This window comes from Rhipicephalus microplus, chromosome 3, assembly GCF_043290135.1.
Source record: "Rhipicephalus microplus isolate Deutch F79 chromosome 3, USDA_Rmic, whole genome shotgun sequence".
Taxonomy (NCBI): Eukaryota; Metazoa; Arthropoda; class Arachnida; order Ixodida; family Ixodidae; genus Rhipicephalus; species Rhipicephalus microplus.
In genome coordinates, this window is record NC_134702.1 from 42,035,133 (window position 1) to 42,054,416 (window position 19,284).

Consider the following 19,284-nt stretch of genomic DNA (forward strand, 5'->3'; position numbering starts at 1 on the left):
TATGGTTTGGAAATGCTTAATCGTCATTTAGTCTTTATTCGTATTTATTGAATGAAGGAGAAGCGTTCCCTTCAACGAGTGGTGGGACGCTGATATTGGGTTGCTCCCCACTACTGGTTGAAGGTACTGTTGTTTCCATCGCATTTACTCTAGTCAACCAAAGCTTCAAATCAAGCGAAAGCCAAGTAAAAACGCCCTTGACTGAATTCGAAAAGCACGATTCAGTGCCTACATATGCGGGGTGGCCAGTGAACGGTTGTGTAGCGTGAGCAGTCGGTTTTTACTAGCAGACCCTGCCTGCGTTGGCCGACGGACGGACGGACGGACGGACGGACGGACAGACGGACAGACGGACAGACAGACAGACGGACAGACAGACAGACAGACAGACAGACAGACAGACAAACAGACAGGATTCACGGAAGATTCATGGCTTTACCGATGAATCTCCGGAGCTTCGCCCACTCATCATCATTCACTCCTTGGATACGTTGTGATTTTTTCAGAACCTGTACAGTTTCGCAGCTCCACTCACGATCTGTTCTACAGCGGAGGTGTATTGCAGTGCAAGATCACTTTAGAAGTTTGCCTCCGCGAAGAACATTTTTCTTGAACGCTTACCTTCGGTCGCAATCACACATGACTAGAGAGTGACAAGCGGCTAAGCGGTGTGCCTGTTGTAGCTGCTGTCCAATTAAGTTTTTAAAGAGACACTAAAGAGAAACAGTGACTTCATTTAGATTGACGAACTGCACTCTGAGAATGTAATGTCGCAAGTTTAACCATCATTATTAGACGAGAAAATCAAGGCTGAAGTTCCATTTCTAAATTTCGCGCCGAAATTTTCGCACGTGACGAAAGAAATTTCAAGATGTGTTTTCCGTATTTTCGCGATCTCGGCTCGACGAAAGCTTCTGCAGCTTTATATCCTAGGTCTATGGCACCCACAGGTGACAGGTACTTAACTTGCCTCGGTTAGAAATGGCGTAGGACCAAGTAGACGCCTTCAAATTCAAGACGTAATGGCGTTCAGTGCAGGAATATCAAGGTGACGTCTCCACTCGCATTTTCTCGCGTATACGAAGCGTCGTGTCGCGCTACGAGTGGTGTTTTCGGGATGGTGCAATTGTACTTTATTAATGCGCGGTAAATCATTTTTCTCTCTTTGGTGTCGCTTTGATCCCGAAGAACCCCCATATACTGTGTTATCGTTGATTTGCTGCGGTACCATTATGTCTGCTCTTCATTCGGCGCGGAATGTCAAAACTAACGCCTGCATTTTCTTGGTCTGAAAGCTCCACCAACGACCACGACTCAGCCTTCCTGGAGCTTCTCCGTGCGGAGCAGCTAGCAGAGCAGACGACTGTATGACGGTGCCTCGTCGAGTTTTCCTTTCTTTATGCTGTGCCAAGCGAAAAATTGTGGATGTGCGCGATGTTCCCGGAACACCCAGAATTATCAGTATTTGCTATTCGTAAAGTCAGCAGTGGTGTTCACGCTCTGCCGATACAATGCGAAATTGAAAAAAAAATAAAAAAAAAAACGCTAGGCCTGTGTGGAAGGAGCAGCACATTCACAGCGAAAGCTACAAGAGGGGCCTTTCAGAACCTTTTCTTAACACTCATTGGGTAACTGCTGCAAGCACACTTGCATGATATCCACTACAGCATTAATCATAAAAAAAATTTTTGGGTAGTAGGCCGGCATTTGCTATGCTATTTTTCGTCATTCTTCTGAGAACCGTGGTATCCGCTAAACACTTGCAAGGAATTTTGTGCAATGGTTCAGGCCATCGTGTCATCATATTAAGCTGTCGTAATTAAACTGTGGCGGCAAAATCATTGATCATCTTAAAAATAACTTTGAGGTTTGAGTTTGAGTTTATTTAACCACGTGACAAGTACACGAAAATACACTGTTTAAGTTGTTAGGTGCGAAGGGAAAAAAGCTGCAATTCACAGCTTGACTGGCCCCTTCACCCAGAAAAAAAAATTTAAACTACAACTTTACAAAATGTTACAAAAGTTACAGGCAGCGGAACACGACAATACAAAAAGAAACACGCATGTGGCCCATGACAACAATTAATAAAATCACAACTCTAAAATACACACAAAAATATTCATAACAAAGCAATGCATGAAAGAATAAAAACTGAATAACCATTAGAGAAATCACCCAACATTCATTTACAACTGATTCTCTCTCAACTGATTTATTATTTCAATTTAGTGTCCCTTTAAATTTATTAAAGGTATCCAAAAAGTTTAAGCTATATATTGAACCGATCAAATGAAATGTGGACGTCGATGATGAATAATCATTTTGCGGCAATACTTTACTTCATGGATTGATTAATCATTCATGGACATTACCATTTTTTGTTGGCAATTACATCTTACAAAACCGTTGTTGTCACGTGGTCCTCAAACTTTTGATTGGGCCGTCTCTGTTCCACCTCTGTTCTAAAAGCGTTGTTCGCGCTTGGACACTAGACCTGAAGCATTGCGTCGAGGCATCGCAATTAAAGTGTGCTGGTCACTTGCCCGTATTGCCTCACTCAAAATGCAGAGGGTTTATTGTATGCATGACACCACACAAGTTCTTGAATGTTTCACCTCCAGCCTCTAAATCATGCTGCCAATACCAAGCACTGAATGGAATGCATCGGCACTAAACAATAAAATACTCGTGCAAGTCACTTACTTCATTAAAATACCCATACCTGTAGTTGCAAAACACTATAATAACAAATTGATGGGCTATGAAAGAAAAACATGAAGAGTGCAGATATTAATAACTGTAAATGTGACCACGCAAGTAACTCAGCGCGATCAGTGTAAGTAGCAACCGTATACAGCGTCGTTGAAGCATTTTTTACGGTCGTTTCAGTCTGATTCTTTCCTCCAAAAAAAGGCACATGGTCCTAATGCATTTGCTTAATGCTACTGGAAAGTGAACACCATTTTTTCTTCTCAGTCCTTTGCATTGATCTTGCCTCGGGGCTTTTCACAGCCAACGTATTCTTGCACGGCCTCCGGGACCGAAGGAATCGGATGCTTTCTGGAACTCACGTGGTCTTGCAGCGCCTCTGTGATCAGTCCACCTTTGACCAATCGAAGACATCATGTCGTGATGTCACCTGCTGTGGATCACAGTGAATTCACACTGACGCCACACATTTCGGTGACCCGTGACGTCACGACATCGCAGGTTGCGTGCTTTTATTGCATAAGGATTTCTCGCATCCCCCGTGTTGAAGCCGCTGAAGGTGGCATATCGCGTTCTGAAAAATTAAGAGGTTCGCCTTAAGACATACTACATGAACTACGAGACAGGCACCGTGAGACGGGCATCACTAAAGCGAAGCCCAAGACTGCTCAGTGGCGTTCCGTAAATTATGGGTGCCCACTGCAGGCACCACCTTCATGTTACTAGATTCTCTCAGATGTCCCTTGCATCATTGGAAGAAACTAACGTTATGCAGCAAGTTCACAGCCTGTCACGAAGGAACTGCTGCAGGAGGCTGCTCGTCGCTTGTCGGCACGGCGTCCCATCGAACAGCAGCCGAGGCCCTCCTTCGCCTTCTCCGGGTGACGACCATGCGAAGGGCGTCGACGAGCCACAGCGAGCCCACCATGAAGTTGATGATGCTGCTGAGGTAGAACAGTCCCTCGTAAGAGCCCAGCTGGTCCTTGAAGTACCCTGGATGGGGAAAGATACAGTCACTCCCACTAACCAGAAGGAAAGAAGTGTAAATTTAATGGCTAGTTTTCTTTTTTAGACGCAATATTAATGTCGTCTTTCTTTAACAACGTCTAGGAAAGTTATCTAGTAAGCTTTAGTGCTTGTGGTTAGGGTTATTGCATCCAGGGGGTGGCAAACCGGGCCCATGCGCCCCTCATGCCGCTTTTCTTTTTGCCATGACATAAAATCAGCAAATTACCATTTCATGAATGTGCCCCCCCCCCCCCCCCAGAACGCAAAAAAAAATTCTGCCGACGCCCCTGCAGGTTGTATCACTTCCAGCTAGTATTAAACGTGCTAGTGTTCCAGTTCTGGACGGCATCGCAGGCAGTCTACGCGGGTATATCTTAGAAAACAGCACCGAGGCCCAGTCGTCAGAGTAACGAAACGCGTCCGGATGACATCTCTGCGATGTGATGCACCTCATATCTGCAAAACAAAGTTAAGCAATACAAATACAATTGTTAATTTTAACCTATCAATATTACAAGTCCACGAATAATTGAACGTACCTTACATTGTGCGCTTAGAGAAGTGTCTGCTTGTTTGCAGTCGACCACACCGACGATATCAGGGCTATTCGAGTGATTCGTTTCGTCGCCTTCCAGTTTGGACAGCAATGTAGCCTGCATCTTATTTGTCTGGGATGCGGCATTCGCCAAGCTGTTTTTCCAGTCACTTGAGTATCGGAATGAGGCTTACAATGGCCACTGCCCTTTTCTCATATGTTTATTTAGCCATCTAAGCTGAGTATTGGAATAGACTACGAGTCACAAATCGAGTGGAAAGAGGCGGGCCTTGCTTCTTCAGTCGTCAGCTAAAATTGCATGCTATGGGTACTTCCTTCCTTTCTAGTGGTGTGAAATATAGTCCTCAGTAAAAGCTTCTACTGGAATGCATTCAGCAAAGTCACTTGAATTTATATACGGAATACACATATTTTGTCCACAAAATCTTTAAAATATTTTATGACATCCATGTACGTTAAGTTATGCATACGGCTAACAGAAGCGCCCTCACGTTCCTTATTAGATGCCGAACTAGATAAAATGACTTTTATCGATCAACTTACTCCGATGTATGACACGGGGGAGGAGTTTCACCAATTATCTGAAGCAGAGCGCCCATTCTGCCGCGTACGTTAACTTGGACTGTTTACTTGGATGTCTCACGTCATTTCTTACTGTGTAAGTTTAGGCTCGAGCTTCTTTTTTTTTTTTGTCCTAGAATAGCGGCCGGGAATCCCTCACATTGCATTCAAAAGAATCTTTACTTCGCACATTCACATCCGAAATGTGGGACCAATAACACGGCATTATGATAACCATGCCATCATTTCACTTTCAGTTCTTGCATCCATTGCGTAGCTTTTATTTTTTTTTTCTAATACGACCGATGAGGGTGGGGAAGCATGGTTATTTGGTGAGACATTTTTTTCCCTTAGACTAACAGAGCTGACTCAGTTGGTAAGAATTCGTTGCAAACAATAAGGTGTACAAACACGCCTTCGATGTTCGTTTAATAGAGAGTTCCCCAGGGTTCTGCGCTAGAACACCTCGTATTCTTTATTTATATTATTGGCCTCTCCTTGCGCACTTCTGTGAAAATACGCCTTTTCACAGAGGACTGTGTCCTATATCACAGTAGCAATTATCTATTGGATCATTCAATTCTATACAATTAATTTTTGATTTTTGTAGCTGGTGCCAATCTTGGCATATGGATATTAACTTCATTCCCCTTTACTTTTGACTATGGTTTAACAATGTTAGTTTGTGCAGGGTTTCATAATTTAAGTACCTTGGTATCATTATGACTCCTAATTTATATGACCGAAACATATTGGTCTAACTTCCAACAAAAACCTTAAGAGTTTAGGTTATTTACCATCTACGCTCCATCTTGCTCCTCAGGAAACCAAACTGCTTACCTACGAAACTCTCATTCGTCCCATTCTTGAATATGGGTACGTGGTATGGAACCCCAATAAAGAATGTGATTTCAATAAACTATAATCCTTTCGAAAAAGAGCCGTGTGCTTTGTATGCAAGAGATGTGACAGGCATTTTTCTCCAACGATTTTCCTTCCTCAGCTAGGCCTCACCACACTCGCGAAACGCCGTCATGATAAATGCCTAAAATTTCTGCAGAGTTTGATCACTTCTACTCGCTTTGGCACTTATGATCATATCTGAAGTTTTCCATATCTTTGTCCACGAGAAGTGACCACGCCCTTAACATTGCAACTTCTTCACTGTGTCTCTCTTTTACTCCCTTATTTCCTCGGCCCACGTGTAGTGTGGCCAAACTGGACGTAGTGTAGTTAAGTTTTTTTATATATTTTTTTATATCTTCACCCACACTACCATGTTTAAATATAGCAATTATTCCCACTGTAGAAGCCTGGAATTGGCGACCCGCAAATGTTCGTTTGCTAACACTTCAAGAATTTCAGAAAGTCTGTTCATGAAATTTCTTATTGTTGTTGTTTTTTCTTTTCCCACTACTACAATGCCCTCATTAAAGCTGTAATGTGTAAGGCTAAATAAATAAGTAAAATGCACCTTTTCGTATCAGTGTTAGTACATCTGTTCTTTTTAGAATAAAAATGTTTCCCCCTTGATGCAGAAGGTTATGCACAACTACGCTTCTTTTAACCTTTACGGTAGCTGTTTTTTAACGACTCACCAATAAGGAGTGGGCATGTCAGGGGACCCACACCCATGGCGAACCTGCAGATCCCCATGGACATTCCAAGGCTCGCCATTCCGACCCTGTCGGCCATGATGGGCACGAAGAGCACCACCACCGTGCTGGTACTCCACCCGAGAAGCACGCAGAGCACAAGCAGAGCGGGGTACGAGTGCGCCGCCAGCGGCAGCAGCGCACACGAGAAGGCCATGGTTAGCTGGCTAGCGCACATGAGCGTCCGCCGGTCGATCAGGCCCCTGCCAGGGAGGAGACCCGACATCGGGTGCGAAATGGCATCGCCAATGGCCTTCACCGAAAGCAAGATTGCGCCGTCCTGGGCGCTGAAATTTCTCTCCTTGGCGTAGTCTACGAGTATCGTGAACGTCACCATTGAGAAGGCACTAAAAGAGCATGTCACTAAGATCATGTAGAAGACAGGGTGCTTCAGGAAGCCGAGATCACAAGCACCAGCTGACGACGTCCACCTGATTTCGTGCTTCCGGTCGACACAGGTCGCGGTAACCATGTCTTCGACGGCATTTCCGGTCTCGTTGCTTAGCAAAGCAACAGCAGCACTCGCGGAGGCAGAAGAGCCATTGGTTTCTCGGTTTTTGTGATCGGTGTCGTTATGCAGGAGGTTGCTACTACGCTGTCCTTTCTCTCGGACATCTTCCCCGGCACCGTCGGCAGCATCCGTGACGTCATCGTTTCGACAGGGTGCCAACTTTCTCGAGCCAGGTCTAATAATGGACATTGAGACGTGCCCCATGTCGGCAGCGCGCGGTGCTTCTTGCATATTGGAGACTTCAAGGCCCTTCATGTAATTGACGTCGTCTCCCCAGGGCTTCAGTCTGGCGCTGTTTCTCCTGGCTTCGGTTCCGTTCTGGACTTGGGCCCAAAGTGGCTTTCTGTAGAACAGGGACCCGGCCAGGGCGTGGAGCTGAAGGCCCCCTGTTATGAGCAGCGCACCACCTAGATTGTACTCCTGGATGAGCAACAGCAGGATCATGGGGTAGACGAAGGCAGCCAGGATACCACCGATAAAGCAGATGCCGTTGGCCGATCCGTGGTACCTTCGGAAGTGGTAGCCTATGACCAGTTCCTTGGTTGGCATCACGATTCCCTGACCTATTCCTGCGAAATAAAGAACACAATAATAACAATAATTGGTGGGGTTTAACGTCCCAAAACCACCATATGATTATGAGAGACATTGTAGTAGAGGGCTCCAGAAAATTCGACCACCTGAGGTTCTTTGACGTGCCCCCAAATCAGAGCACACGGGCCTCAACCATATTCGCCTCCATCAAGAATGTGGCCGCGGCCGGGATTCGATTCCGTGACCTGTGGGTCACCAGCCGAGTACCTTAGCCACTAGACCACCGTAGGCGGGGCACAAGCAAATCATAATGAGCGACTACAACAGAGGCGGAGCATGTGCCGGAAACTACATTAAGCCAAACTGTAAAAAAAAAAACATGCCAGCGCACAAAAGTGTCTACCATATAATGTGCAGCAAAAGTGGCCACGCACAACTCGAACTTAACATGAATACAGGATATCTCTGAAAACTTCACTTCTTTGTCACCCAAATATAGTGATGAGACACTAACGCACTGGCTACCGGGCCCTTTAATCAGGTGCACTCAGACTTGGGCGCACGTTAAAGAACCCCAGGTGCCCGAAATTTCCGGAGCCCTACCATACTGCGCCTCTCGTCTCTCATATTTATGTGGTAAGTTTTGGACTTTAAACCCAAAATGTTTTATTATTATTATTATTATTATTATTATTATTATTATTATTATTATTATTATTATTATTATTGTTGTTGTTGTTGTTGTTGTTGTTGTTGTTGTTGTTGTTGTTGTTGTTGTTGTTGTTGTTGTTGTTGTTGTTGTTGTTGTTGTTGTTGTTGTTGTTGTTGTTGTTGTTGTTGTTGATAAAAACAATGCAACAACGTAACCACTCAACTACCATGGTGGGTGTCGATTCTTTAGTTTCAAGCCGGCTTTGTACATCGTCAACTTTTTTTGGGTGTGTTCTGTCTTCTTTCTTGTATTTCTCTACGTGAGAGGGCAGTGCTATCGTTAAAGGACAACTCGCGCTCGCTCTTTTCGTGTTTATGGCGCACAATGAGGTGTCTGACATCTTACGCGCTGATAAGCGTGCTTTCCGGTGCTTGCAGACGTATTGCCGAAAAAGCGCGTGCCAAAACAAAGGAACGAACTGGAACATAAGAGCGTAACGTGCCTCCGCAGATGCCTTGCAGAATGATTACAGTGGTCAGGCTGCGCGCAAAGTAGCACATGACGCTGCTCACGCCGACGATCAGGCAGCCCAACAAAGTCTGAGTCCGCAGCGACAGGACCTTGTTCAGCAGGCCCCACAGAGGACCTGCTCATCATAAAAAAGAGAAGTGCAGAGTTCCATACGAAACTGATATTATAAAAAAAAAGATATTTCTCGTATAAGTCACTAACTATCTTACGCTTCTGAAAACACCCTGGTCGTTGGGAGAAACCGCTTGGCGAGCAAGAAAACGTGCGAGAAATAAATTGCGAGTGGCGACGCTGTCTTGCAGTCATCGAACCAGTCACGATGACGTCATATATTTCAGTTGGCATATTCTAGCTTCTACACAGTTTCTAACTGCTACAACCTCAAGAACACTGCCTTTTGAGGAAGCCAGAAATGAACATGAGGTTCATCAGACTTCATTGCGCTCCCGTGACCTCAACGAGATCATTATAATCTTATGAAAAACACTTTTGAATCAGAAGAATCACCAATAGACATCGGGGCGTGAAAGAACCATATATACAGTGTCGTCAGGCTCATTCGAGCACTTCGTGATTAGTCTAATTACACGCGGCCGCCTACCGTAATTGGTACACTGCTGAAAAGACTAAGCTTAGCACCCTAATTAGGAAAACACACAAGATGGATCTGGACCTTCCAGACAAACAAGCACGGAACTTCTACTGCAGCCGGGCATACACAATGCGCTTGAAGAACTAATAAAAGCATAAAAAAATCTCGCAACTAGAAAGACTATCCCGGACACGAACAGGTATAGGAGCATCCTGGACAAATTCGGTATAGCCTATCACAAGCAGATAAAGAATCCCTCCCCAGCCCGATCAGAGAAAAGCTACGTGACCCAAGAACATGCACCCCGAACTGAATCAGGATCAAAGAGAGAGCAGAGCCCGGTCTCTACTACAAGCTTTAAGTAGGGACAAACGAAGCGCTGTTTGTAGACGCGGCAGAATGCGTGGGTCGACGTGCCATCGCAGTGGAAGTTAATACTGACAAACAAGTGGTGAGGTCATGCAGTGAACGCGGCGGAAACCCTGAGGTAGCGGGAGAAGTGGCGATAGCCCTAGCCATCGTTTGCTGGAGTAGCCGATATATACTAAGGGATTCGCAGACGTTCATCCGAAATTATGCACTAGGAAAAATTTCACCAGAGACCGCGGCTATTCTTAATGCACTATTCAACCTCCGAAAGGACGGAAGAACGACATGTAATATGGTTCTCGGCTCACACGTACCTCCACAATCCCGTACCTAATCTCAATGAGAAGGTCCATCACGTAGCGCGGGTTCTCACGTTCCGCGCCCACGGATAAGGGGTGGACATCAATCAGGGAATGGACATCCAGTAGAGGGCTTGACGGAGAGGAATGGAATGACCCGATACTTTGACGTCACAAACTTTTATTTTAAAAAAAACTCGGGGCATTTATCCACCGCCAAGCCCCAAACTCTACAGATCTGAAACGGTAGATTGGAGGCAATTACGAACCCAGACCTTCTCCAACCTCGTTATTTTAAGAGGATGTATGGAGACGTCTATCCAGGTGATACCTGCGAATTGTGAGGCTGGACTCACTCATCACTTAGGCGCACTTTCTGGTAATGTGCAATTTTGGTAGATAAAAATGTAGACTCCCCATATGAAGCTGCGCCGAAGTGGAGGGCCGCGCTGAGCCGCTCCAACCTTCAAGAGCAATTGTGATTCACTCAGCAAGCCCGTGAGGCAGCCAGGAGACAGGGTCTACGGTCCTCCTCGGAGGTAGCCTATATAGGCCCAGGCACGAATCTGCCGGGTTTTTTTTTTTTTAGTTGTTACCACCACCACTGAAGGAAAGTTCCCCGCAGATTGTTAAAAGAGAAGCTTCGGCACTTATTTGGTCGCTTCTTTATAAGCCTGTGTTACTTTAATTAACGATACCGGGGCTTTCTTAGTATGACTTCAAAGTCTAAAATGATTCCTTGTTGCACTCATTTATTGCGCAAACATTGTATGGTTAGGCCCAGGTGCAAATCGTGTCATTGTAGCACCGCGATAGAATAAGATGAAAAAAAATTACACCATATCCCGCTAAAGGGGTCCACGCGTTGATGAAAAACAGCGGGTGCGAACGTTACACTGGCGGCGACGTTGACGCTGGCGCTCATCATGGCACTGCGCTGAAGAGAAACCTGTGTAGGCGCAAAGCACTCAGTGATGCACCTGTGTTTTCTACTGTAACATGCCAATCGCTGCTAACGGACAATGAGAGTGTCTAGGATCCTATAGTGTTTGCGTATACTGGATCAGTCAATTTTCTTTTGTTTCCACTGAAGCTTTCGGCACTCACTACCTGTTGTGCTGCCTTTGGAATTGGCTACCTTTGACTTTGACCGGTTCACGATATCAATGGCTAATGGCAATGTGCATGGGCGTGCGCATTGTTGTCCTCCCCCCAAATCGCAGCGCCCCCTCGCTCTCCCTATTACGGCAATGTGTGATGCTGACTTGGCGCCCCATTCTTAAGGGACTTGAGGGAGTGACAGACCGTCTGCTCCTCCCCCGCACACATATGTCAATATGTGACGTTATCACTCGTTTGTGATAGGTGACGTCAGTTTTTAGTGTCCGTGGATGAACAAAGACGGCCGACGCAAAAACAACCAGCTATAGGCACGCCAGTTACTGATCCGCTGTAGTGCTGTGGTGACTTCATGTTGACTTCACAAACTTTGGCGATCGCCGACACAGTGACAACGTCATAGGGTGCATTGGTCACTTGATGATGATTTTTGCATCAATCGTGTCGATGCCGCCGACGTGGGACGACGGCGTCCTCGGCAGTCATTTTTAGGATTCGATGAGGCGCCTAAATCTTTCGCCTTAAAAAATTAATTTTGTTATATCAAGCAACACAATATTGTGCGAACGTACACCCGAGAGCCTCAGACAATGCAAAAAGTGCAAAACACAATTTGCACAAAAAGTGCAAAACACAATTTGCACAAAAAGTGCAAAACACAATTTTGCACAAAAAGTGCAAAAGACAATGCAAAAAGACAATGCAAAAAGAGCCTCAGACAATGCAATACAAAAGCTTGTAAAGGTCGCGAGCACTCTGCCAAGCACCTTACGGCCGAGAAATGCCTGGCCAGAGCATCAGCCACGACCAGTTACCGAGCGCTTGTAGGGCTTAAAATCATTCTGCTCTTCATTGACATCCGTAAAATCTCTATAGATAGAGTAGAAGCGCCTTCACATTTATTCTAAACTTAGGTGACTTAAGGTTCATCAGTTCCATCACACTTGTGACCAGCACTGGTCGCGTAGCCATCTGTGACTGGCGACTTTGGCGACTTCGGCGATTTGCGACTGACGACTCAGGGCGGCCCATGTTCAAAATTGCGTGAATATAATTCACATTCCCTTGCATTTTTTCTTGCCCCACAAAATAAACTGGCGTCGTGTTTCTGTGCATCCGATTGGTTTAGAGGCTAGCGACTGCAATTGCCCGATGGCAAAATCGAGCAGCGAGTGACTGATCCAAACCATTTACTTTTCGACCAAAGTGGCCATACGTGACCAGTCACTCAGCGGCTAACTTTATCGCGCCATATGTGCTAGTTTCAAGTGTGATTGAGCCTTTAGTGTAATGTGTGTGTGGGAGAGCAGTGCGCTCTATTTGTCAGTGGCAATGCTGGCGCGATGACTGTGCTACAGGAGTTAACGCTTCATAAAAATGAAGATGGTCTACAGAGCAATATGTCATAACTTCTCCTAATCATAGCATATAATTATCCTTGCTTGAACTCTTTGTTTAGAAAAGAATAACCATAGGCGTTTCGGGGTATTGCATACATACTCTTTTATGGTCCTAATGCAGCTAGGTGAATCATGGACGAGCAAATGACCTGCATCCTTGCCTTCCATGCATGTCGTAACGCATAATGCTTTTATAACGCTTACAAATGCGAAATGCATAAAAATCTCGCTGCGCGTCTCTGTAGACGTGATTCGAGCCGCGTGCTAGCAATCGCCCGTACTTCTGCTGCTTGCAGTCGCGGCCGGCTATGAAACAAGAAACCCGTTCTCCTTGTGGCTGCGGGCAACTTACTTGACCACTTGAGACCACTTAAAAAAGTGACGCCCTTTCAGCCGCGGATAGAAAGAGGCTGCGCATCACTCGATAAGAATTTCACAACCGGTGTCGGCTGAAGGCCGTGTGCTTATTGCCGGCTCCGTCGCGTCTTTCTTTTAGCCACGCTTTATTGGGCGTGATACTGTTTAAATGGCTGTTGGAAGCTCTTACAGCTATGGAGTCCCGTACATGCGTAAAAGTTGAAATTAAAAAGTATGCGTATTTCATGTATTCAAGACTAGTATTTTTGCATAAGGTTGGATGGTTCTTTTTTTGGCCCTTGCGAAACGCTGTATGACTCTGTTTTCGTTCATTACTCGCCACTACACCCACCTAATCGGCCATGCGGACAGCCCAAATTGTGAACGCTGCCAAGTGCGCGAAACGATAGCTCACATATTTTGTGACTGTGCATTATACGTGGTGCAAAGAAAAATGCTAACTGCAACGTTGGCAAGCATTGGACGAACACCATTAAGTGAAAGCCACATATTGTCAGCATTGAACGACCAAACAGTGTCAAAAACTGCTACAAAGGCGGTTCTAGGAGGAAGGAGGAGGAGGAATAAATGAGGAAGGACAGGGAGGTTAGAGGCTGTTCTAGACTTTATAAAAAGGCTGTTCTAGACTTTATAAAAACCACTGGACTAGAAACTAGACTGTAGGGTACTATGCTAAGTGGCTACTGTACATACGCACCACCTCTTCTTGTCCCCATCATCACCCTTCATCCCTCTTTCCTTCCCCTTCCCTTATCTCCTGTGTAGAGTAGCAGGCTAGAGCGAACTAACTCAGGCCGACCTCTCTGCCTTCTAATAAATTCTCACTCACACACTCTGTACTAATTGCCACCCCAGCTCCTTTTGTGCTGTTTGCTGCTGTTTGTACTATGAGAAAGTACTGCCCCTCCTGGCGTGGATACAAACTTTGAGCATTCTTTAGGCTGGATCGAAGCAACGAGACTAGACTCGACGAAACACGGTGTGGACACTGGTACATGGCGCCTTATATGCAAGTTTGACATTGACAGACAACGCTTATATTGCTGTCAGTGAAAACGTTGTGCATGTATATAATTTTTTTTCAATTTATTCCGACTATTATCTATCTGTAGCTAGGCAACCGATCTTGATTTTTCGCCGTATATTGTTTTTCCGCGGCTGCCCACTGTGTTGCGCCAAAAAAAAAACTTCGCTGCAAGCAATGCACGGAATGAGAGGTTGACCTAATCTTCTGTATATCTGTGCCTCATTCATTCAATCACCGCAATGTGTTCACCGCATGGTGAGGCCTTTTTCCAGTGATTTCGCCCCGCCGCGGTGGTCTAGTGGCTAAGGTACCCGTCTACTGACCCGCAGGTCACGGGTTCAAATCCCGGCTGCGGCGGCTGCATTTCCTATGGAGGCGGAAATGGTGTAGGCCCGTGTGCCCAGATTTGGGTGCACGTTAAAGAACCCCAGGTAGTCCGAATTTCCGGAGCCCTCCACTACGGCGTCTCTCATAATCAAATAGTGGTTTTGGGACGTTAAACTCCACATATCAATCAATTTTCCAGTGATTTCCTCTCACCCCCGTCTTCCGGTATAGCTGACCGTATCTGTGCCTGCAAAATTTCTGATTTAATAATACCATCAAACGATTCATTGCCCTGTACTGGGGTAGACTTTTATTGCACCTTGTTTTATAGATCAAATAAATAAACGAGCAGACGATCTGCATTAGTCCACTGAAGAGGAGAATGCATGGTTTTGGTTGTATCAACAAACTTCTCCTACACAATGCCAAGAAATCTGTTCTTCCACAGAAAGAATGCAAGGTGGCGCAGAAAATCGCACAAATAAAATCCAGCAAGTACTCGCGAAAATCGTGATTTGTCTGGAAACATGTTATTAGGTAGATTTAGGTAATACTTCGATTACGTTGGGTACCGTAATGTGCACACAACATCGAAGTAAAAAAAAAATTTCGTCAACTTTTACAGACATCCACAACCCGCAACCTCGTTCTTAGCAGCGCTACGCCACAGCTGCTACGCCAATCACTGCGGACACTGCACAATTTAGTGCGAGCGACGCCAGAAACTCCTAGACTGCCCTCTCATGATCAAAGTGCAGATACAACGCTTAAATACACGTACACCTTACCTAAGAGTATGGCGAGGCTCATGCTGAGGCTGATGACCCAACTGGTCCTCTCTCTGCTCTCGCCAAATCTGGACAGCAGCGCGACGAAGATTACACCTGCAGAATGACGCAATAGGCTGAGCCAGAAGAGATTCCAGGCCACGGCCGAAATCACAAGCCAAGCCCAAGGTCCATCGGGACCTTGATGGCGTCTGTTCCAGGAGGATTCGCGATGCCTCATCTTGATATTCGTCTTGGAACTTCACGTTCTATATAGGGACAAGGTTCCCACTCCGACTATGCGCAAATGCGTTCCTACGGCGACGTGTCTTCGCGGGGAACGAGGTCTTCGCAAATCACACTGTTTGATCTGGAACTCAATGTGGAATGAATAAGTACGTATCCGTTGCTTTCGCTTCATCCATTCGGCATCTGTCGAATCCACCACGCTTCCAGAAGACCAATATCACTGTAGTGTCGTTGCCTAGCAACGAAAGTGTCTCTTGGTGTCTTTTCCTTCCTGTCGTAGAGCTCACAGTTACACGTAACTATGAAAGCTACGTAAGCAGTAGATCATGCATTGTGAGGCCAGTTCTGCCGAAGCACAGAATTAAATCACTGCCTGCGGTCAAGTGTCCCAGGAGGAGCATTATAAGTAGACGATTGAACTTTCGTTTGAGCGTCAACTTTCCTGCACCCAATGGTACTCTCGTTACCTCTGCCCACTTGGAACTTTGTGAGAACAAGAGAAATGAGATGACAAAAACCTAATATTGCAAAACCTTGCGCGGCGGTTGCCTCCAGCATATCCTGCAAGTCTGCAACAACGTTTCCGCTGGGTAGCAACCTTGCTGAGGCACATCCTTGTCGCAGGCTTTCTTCTATTCTGAGTAGTAAGCAGTCCTTGTTCAGCGCTTCCGTCACACGCTACTGACAGCGTGCATCCTCATCAAGTCACAACTTCCATGGTCTTCACAAGACGGTCGCGTACTTTCAGACAAGTAAAATTCAACTAAAGAAGTCAGTTGCGTAGCATGCCATAGGGGAAAAAAAAACATCACGTGAGACATGTAGGTGGCCGTCTAGGAAGTATTGCCCGAAGCTTCCGTCGGCAAATCAATCCTTCCCGAGTGCTACCCGCACGTTCACACCTACGCACCAGGGCTGCCTGAAAGGCCAACTGATCCTAGGAAGAATGAGTCGGTAGCCACTCTGTCGTTCCGCAATGCGGTGGCGTGACGCCGCTGCCCTCACTTGATATGCATCCCATCGAGCACGCTCCCCATTGGTCGCCGCACCAGCTGGCAGCTATAACGTGTGTTCTCGTGTGTGAGCAACTGCAGCCCTTCACTTCCCCGTAGACTCGTGTTCACGTTAAAGAGATGTGCATGCAGAGAGAGAAGGAGACACGGAGAGGTTTTTATGGCAACCAGTTTTTCCGGCGCTCTTTCTTTGTGTTTTTTTTTTTGGCGGAACAACGCGAGAAATCGACTGTCAGTTGCCCGTGCGACAAAGGACGTTCCACGAGCTTTGCACACTGTGCCCGTTCATGCCAAGTTTGCCCGGCTCGAGACGACGGCTGCCTGCGATTGCGTGATATCGTCGCGTTACCAGGCGCTTCACTTTTTTCTCTGTTTCTTTTGTAACCGCAGTGGCTTCGCTCGGTTAACCACGCCACGGCCCGATGTAGTGCGCATCGCAACAGTCGTCAAGGTCGAGCCAGCCGTACTTGAGACAAATACTGAACAAACTACGTTGGCCGGTGATTCTGATCTGCGCAGCGGCAATGTTCAGTGTCCGCGCAAGGGCACAAAACGGCTGTATACCAGTCTGAAAAAAAAAGTGCGCATGTTTGGTGCCAGAACACATCAGCTTCAGAACACAGCCTGGCGAAAGGGCGAAAAAAGCGATATTTGGTTTGTGGTGGAAGTACGGTCGGTTACCGCCTAGGAATATGCAGCCCGGTCTCTTATGCATTTTGTAAGACAACTGCAAGGCTATAGTCATCTATCTAATCATCTCAATCAACAGGTTGTCATCGCCATCACGACAGACCTTCATTTTTTATATATTCGTTCAGATTTCATACAGATCAATTGGCTTTGTGATTACAATTACCCAAAAATATTTTCCATTTCACCATTTCAATTATATGCTGATAAAGTAGTGGATTCTACCAGCAAGCTGGGTTCGAAGAGGGCATGTTGCTTGCTTGCTTGCTTGCTTGCTTGCTTGCTTGCTTGCTTGCTTGCTTGCTTGCTTGGTGCGGCATAAAATCATACATTTCAGCTTCATTACACTCAAGGAAGCACGAAAAATGTTCTTGCAGAGATAAAATTGTGCACTCATGCTTCTAGCTACGTTGTGCAAGATAATAAACGTAGTGCAGCGCGCCTTTACACCCTGATAAGCTAAAATTTTTTAAAACACCACCTTCCCATGCGAAATACCTCAGTTTTATTCTCACTCGTGCCGAATATTCTTCTTGATTATTTAGCTATTCGACTTTACCTTGAATTTTTGCTCGCGAACAACGTCGATTTTATATATTTTTTTTCACAACGCCCCGCCGCAGTGATCTAGTGGCTAAGGTACTTGGCTGCTGACCCGCAGGTCACGGGATCGAATCCCGGCTGCGGCGGCTGCATTTCCGATGGAGGCAGAAATGTTGCAGGCCCGTGTGCTCAGATTTGGGAACGCGTTAAAGAACCCCAGTTGGTCGAAATTTCCGGAGCCCTCCACTACGGCGTCTCTAATAATCGTGTGGTGGTTTTGGAACGTTAAACCCCACATATCAATCAATTAATTAGCGTATTACACCACCTCCCAAGCCGACACCGACAGCGGAACCGCTGTGAAACGAGTTCTTTAACGCTATCACTTTATCATTGATGCAGCTACACACTGGTAGTAAAAGTACGGACAAAACAACAGAGCTGATCACATTGCTCTCATTCTTTCCATCCTCCTCGCATCTTTCCTTTCCCACTTCTTGTTATACTATAACATACAAGGATATGCTATGCCTTACACTCTCCCCTCCTCCTTACCCTGACATCTCTTCGTCCAATTTATCTGTTTCAACCCTTGCTACATTTTGCTATGCTTAATTCTTTCTCCCCTTCTCATATATCATATATCGTTTCACCTCACTACCACTTCTCTTCTCCGCCCACTTACTTATGTCGTGTTGTATATGCTTGGCTACGTATTGTTTGTGTAGGCACTGATATGAACGCAGCGGACAACAATGTCGGCGCTGCGAAGTCTACAAATACGGAGGACAAGCATGACGCGGGTGAAGCACGCCTATCAACTGATTTATTTCAACTAGTCGATAAAAAATTCCAGGCCTGCGCGTAAAGCGCAGAGCGGTAAATGCGAAATCTGAAAAAGCGGCATTTCTAAAGCTGTTTGCGTACTCCCTTGGGGCTAATAATGCAAGTAATCGCCAGAAATCATATTTTTTGTGAAGTCAATGCAAGCTTCCGCTGTAACGTTTTTCGCCATTATGTGTAGAAGGGTGAGAGGCGTGATTCACGAACCATGCAACATTTGCAGACCTCGGACGCAGTTTTACACTGTACGCATGTTCTTAGACGATCGAGAAAAAAAAAAGCTTCCTCGCTGAAATTGGCCATGGCGGCCACTGTGGCTGAGGCCAAGGCAACCACGGAGCGATCGCAAAACACTTGTCGCAGCAGGAGCAACTGCGACAATTCAGCCAAACACCAGCCAGAAAAGTCGGTTTTCTCCCTTACCATTCTGTGGTCGTTTGTCTTGTCTGGGAGCCGGAAAAGGCGCGAAGAGATCATGGCCCCCATTCCTGATCGGTGACGTCGTTGTCACGTGATTTGCAATCTCCATTTGTCCGCCGAGGAGTTTTCGCCCGTATGAATAAACCAACAATGTTCCAACTAGCCCCTACACAAGACCCGACGCGCAAGACCCGATCAACGCTCCAACAGGTGCTCTGGGCAAACTTCGCAAGACAGTGTGTGCCGTAGAACATTATCAGAATTCCGCGCCAGCGCGATTTCTTTTACACTTTCTCATCCCTCCCGTCCTACTTTAGGGGCCAAACACCTTAAGGCCCTGGCTTGTAGGCATGTTGTTTCGTCGTCACGGCCAATAGTAAATGAATATGCGCCACGAAAATTGGTAAACCCCACCACTGGCCACCAGTACACTAAAAGGGGAGAAGACAAAGCCTAACAAATAGCCGGTGACATATCAGGATTTTATTGCATTATTTAAAGGAAATTTGTTAAACTCATTCTCGAAAT

General features: G+C 46.0%; 1 protein-coding gene across 2 annotated transcripts; it reads right to left on the reverse strand.

Annotated features, from left to right (window-relative positions):
- Positions 1-3,181: 3,181 nt before the first annotated feature.
- Positions 3,182-19,075, reverse strand: LOC119175923 (monocarboxylate transporter 14). Of its 2 annotated transcripts, XM_037426965.2 has the most exons (4): positions 15,020-19,075; positions 8,692-8,835; positions 6,436-7,572; positions 3,182-3,705 (listed from the first exon to the last, which is right to left on the reverse strand). In XM_037426965.2, the coding sequence occupies exons 1-4, from the start codon at positions 15,237-15,239 to the stop codon at positions 3,503-3,505; spliced, it is 1,704 nt and encodes a 567-aa protein (XP_037282862.2). In that variant the 5' UTR covers positions 15,240-19,075; the 3' UTR covers positions 3,182-3,502. The 2 variants fall into 2 exon arrangements, with proteins under 2 accessions (XP_037282862.2, XP_075745452.1); XM_075889337.1 differs by lacking the exon at positions 8,692-8,835.
- Positions 19,076-19,284: the final 209 nt, after the last annotated feature.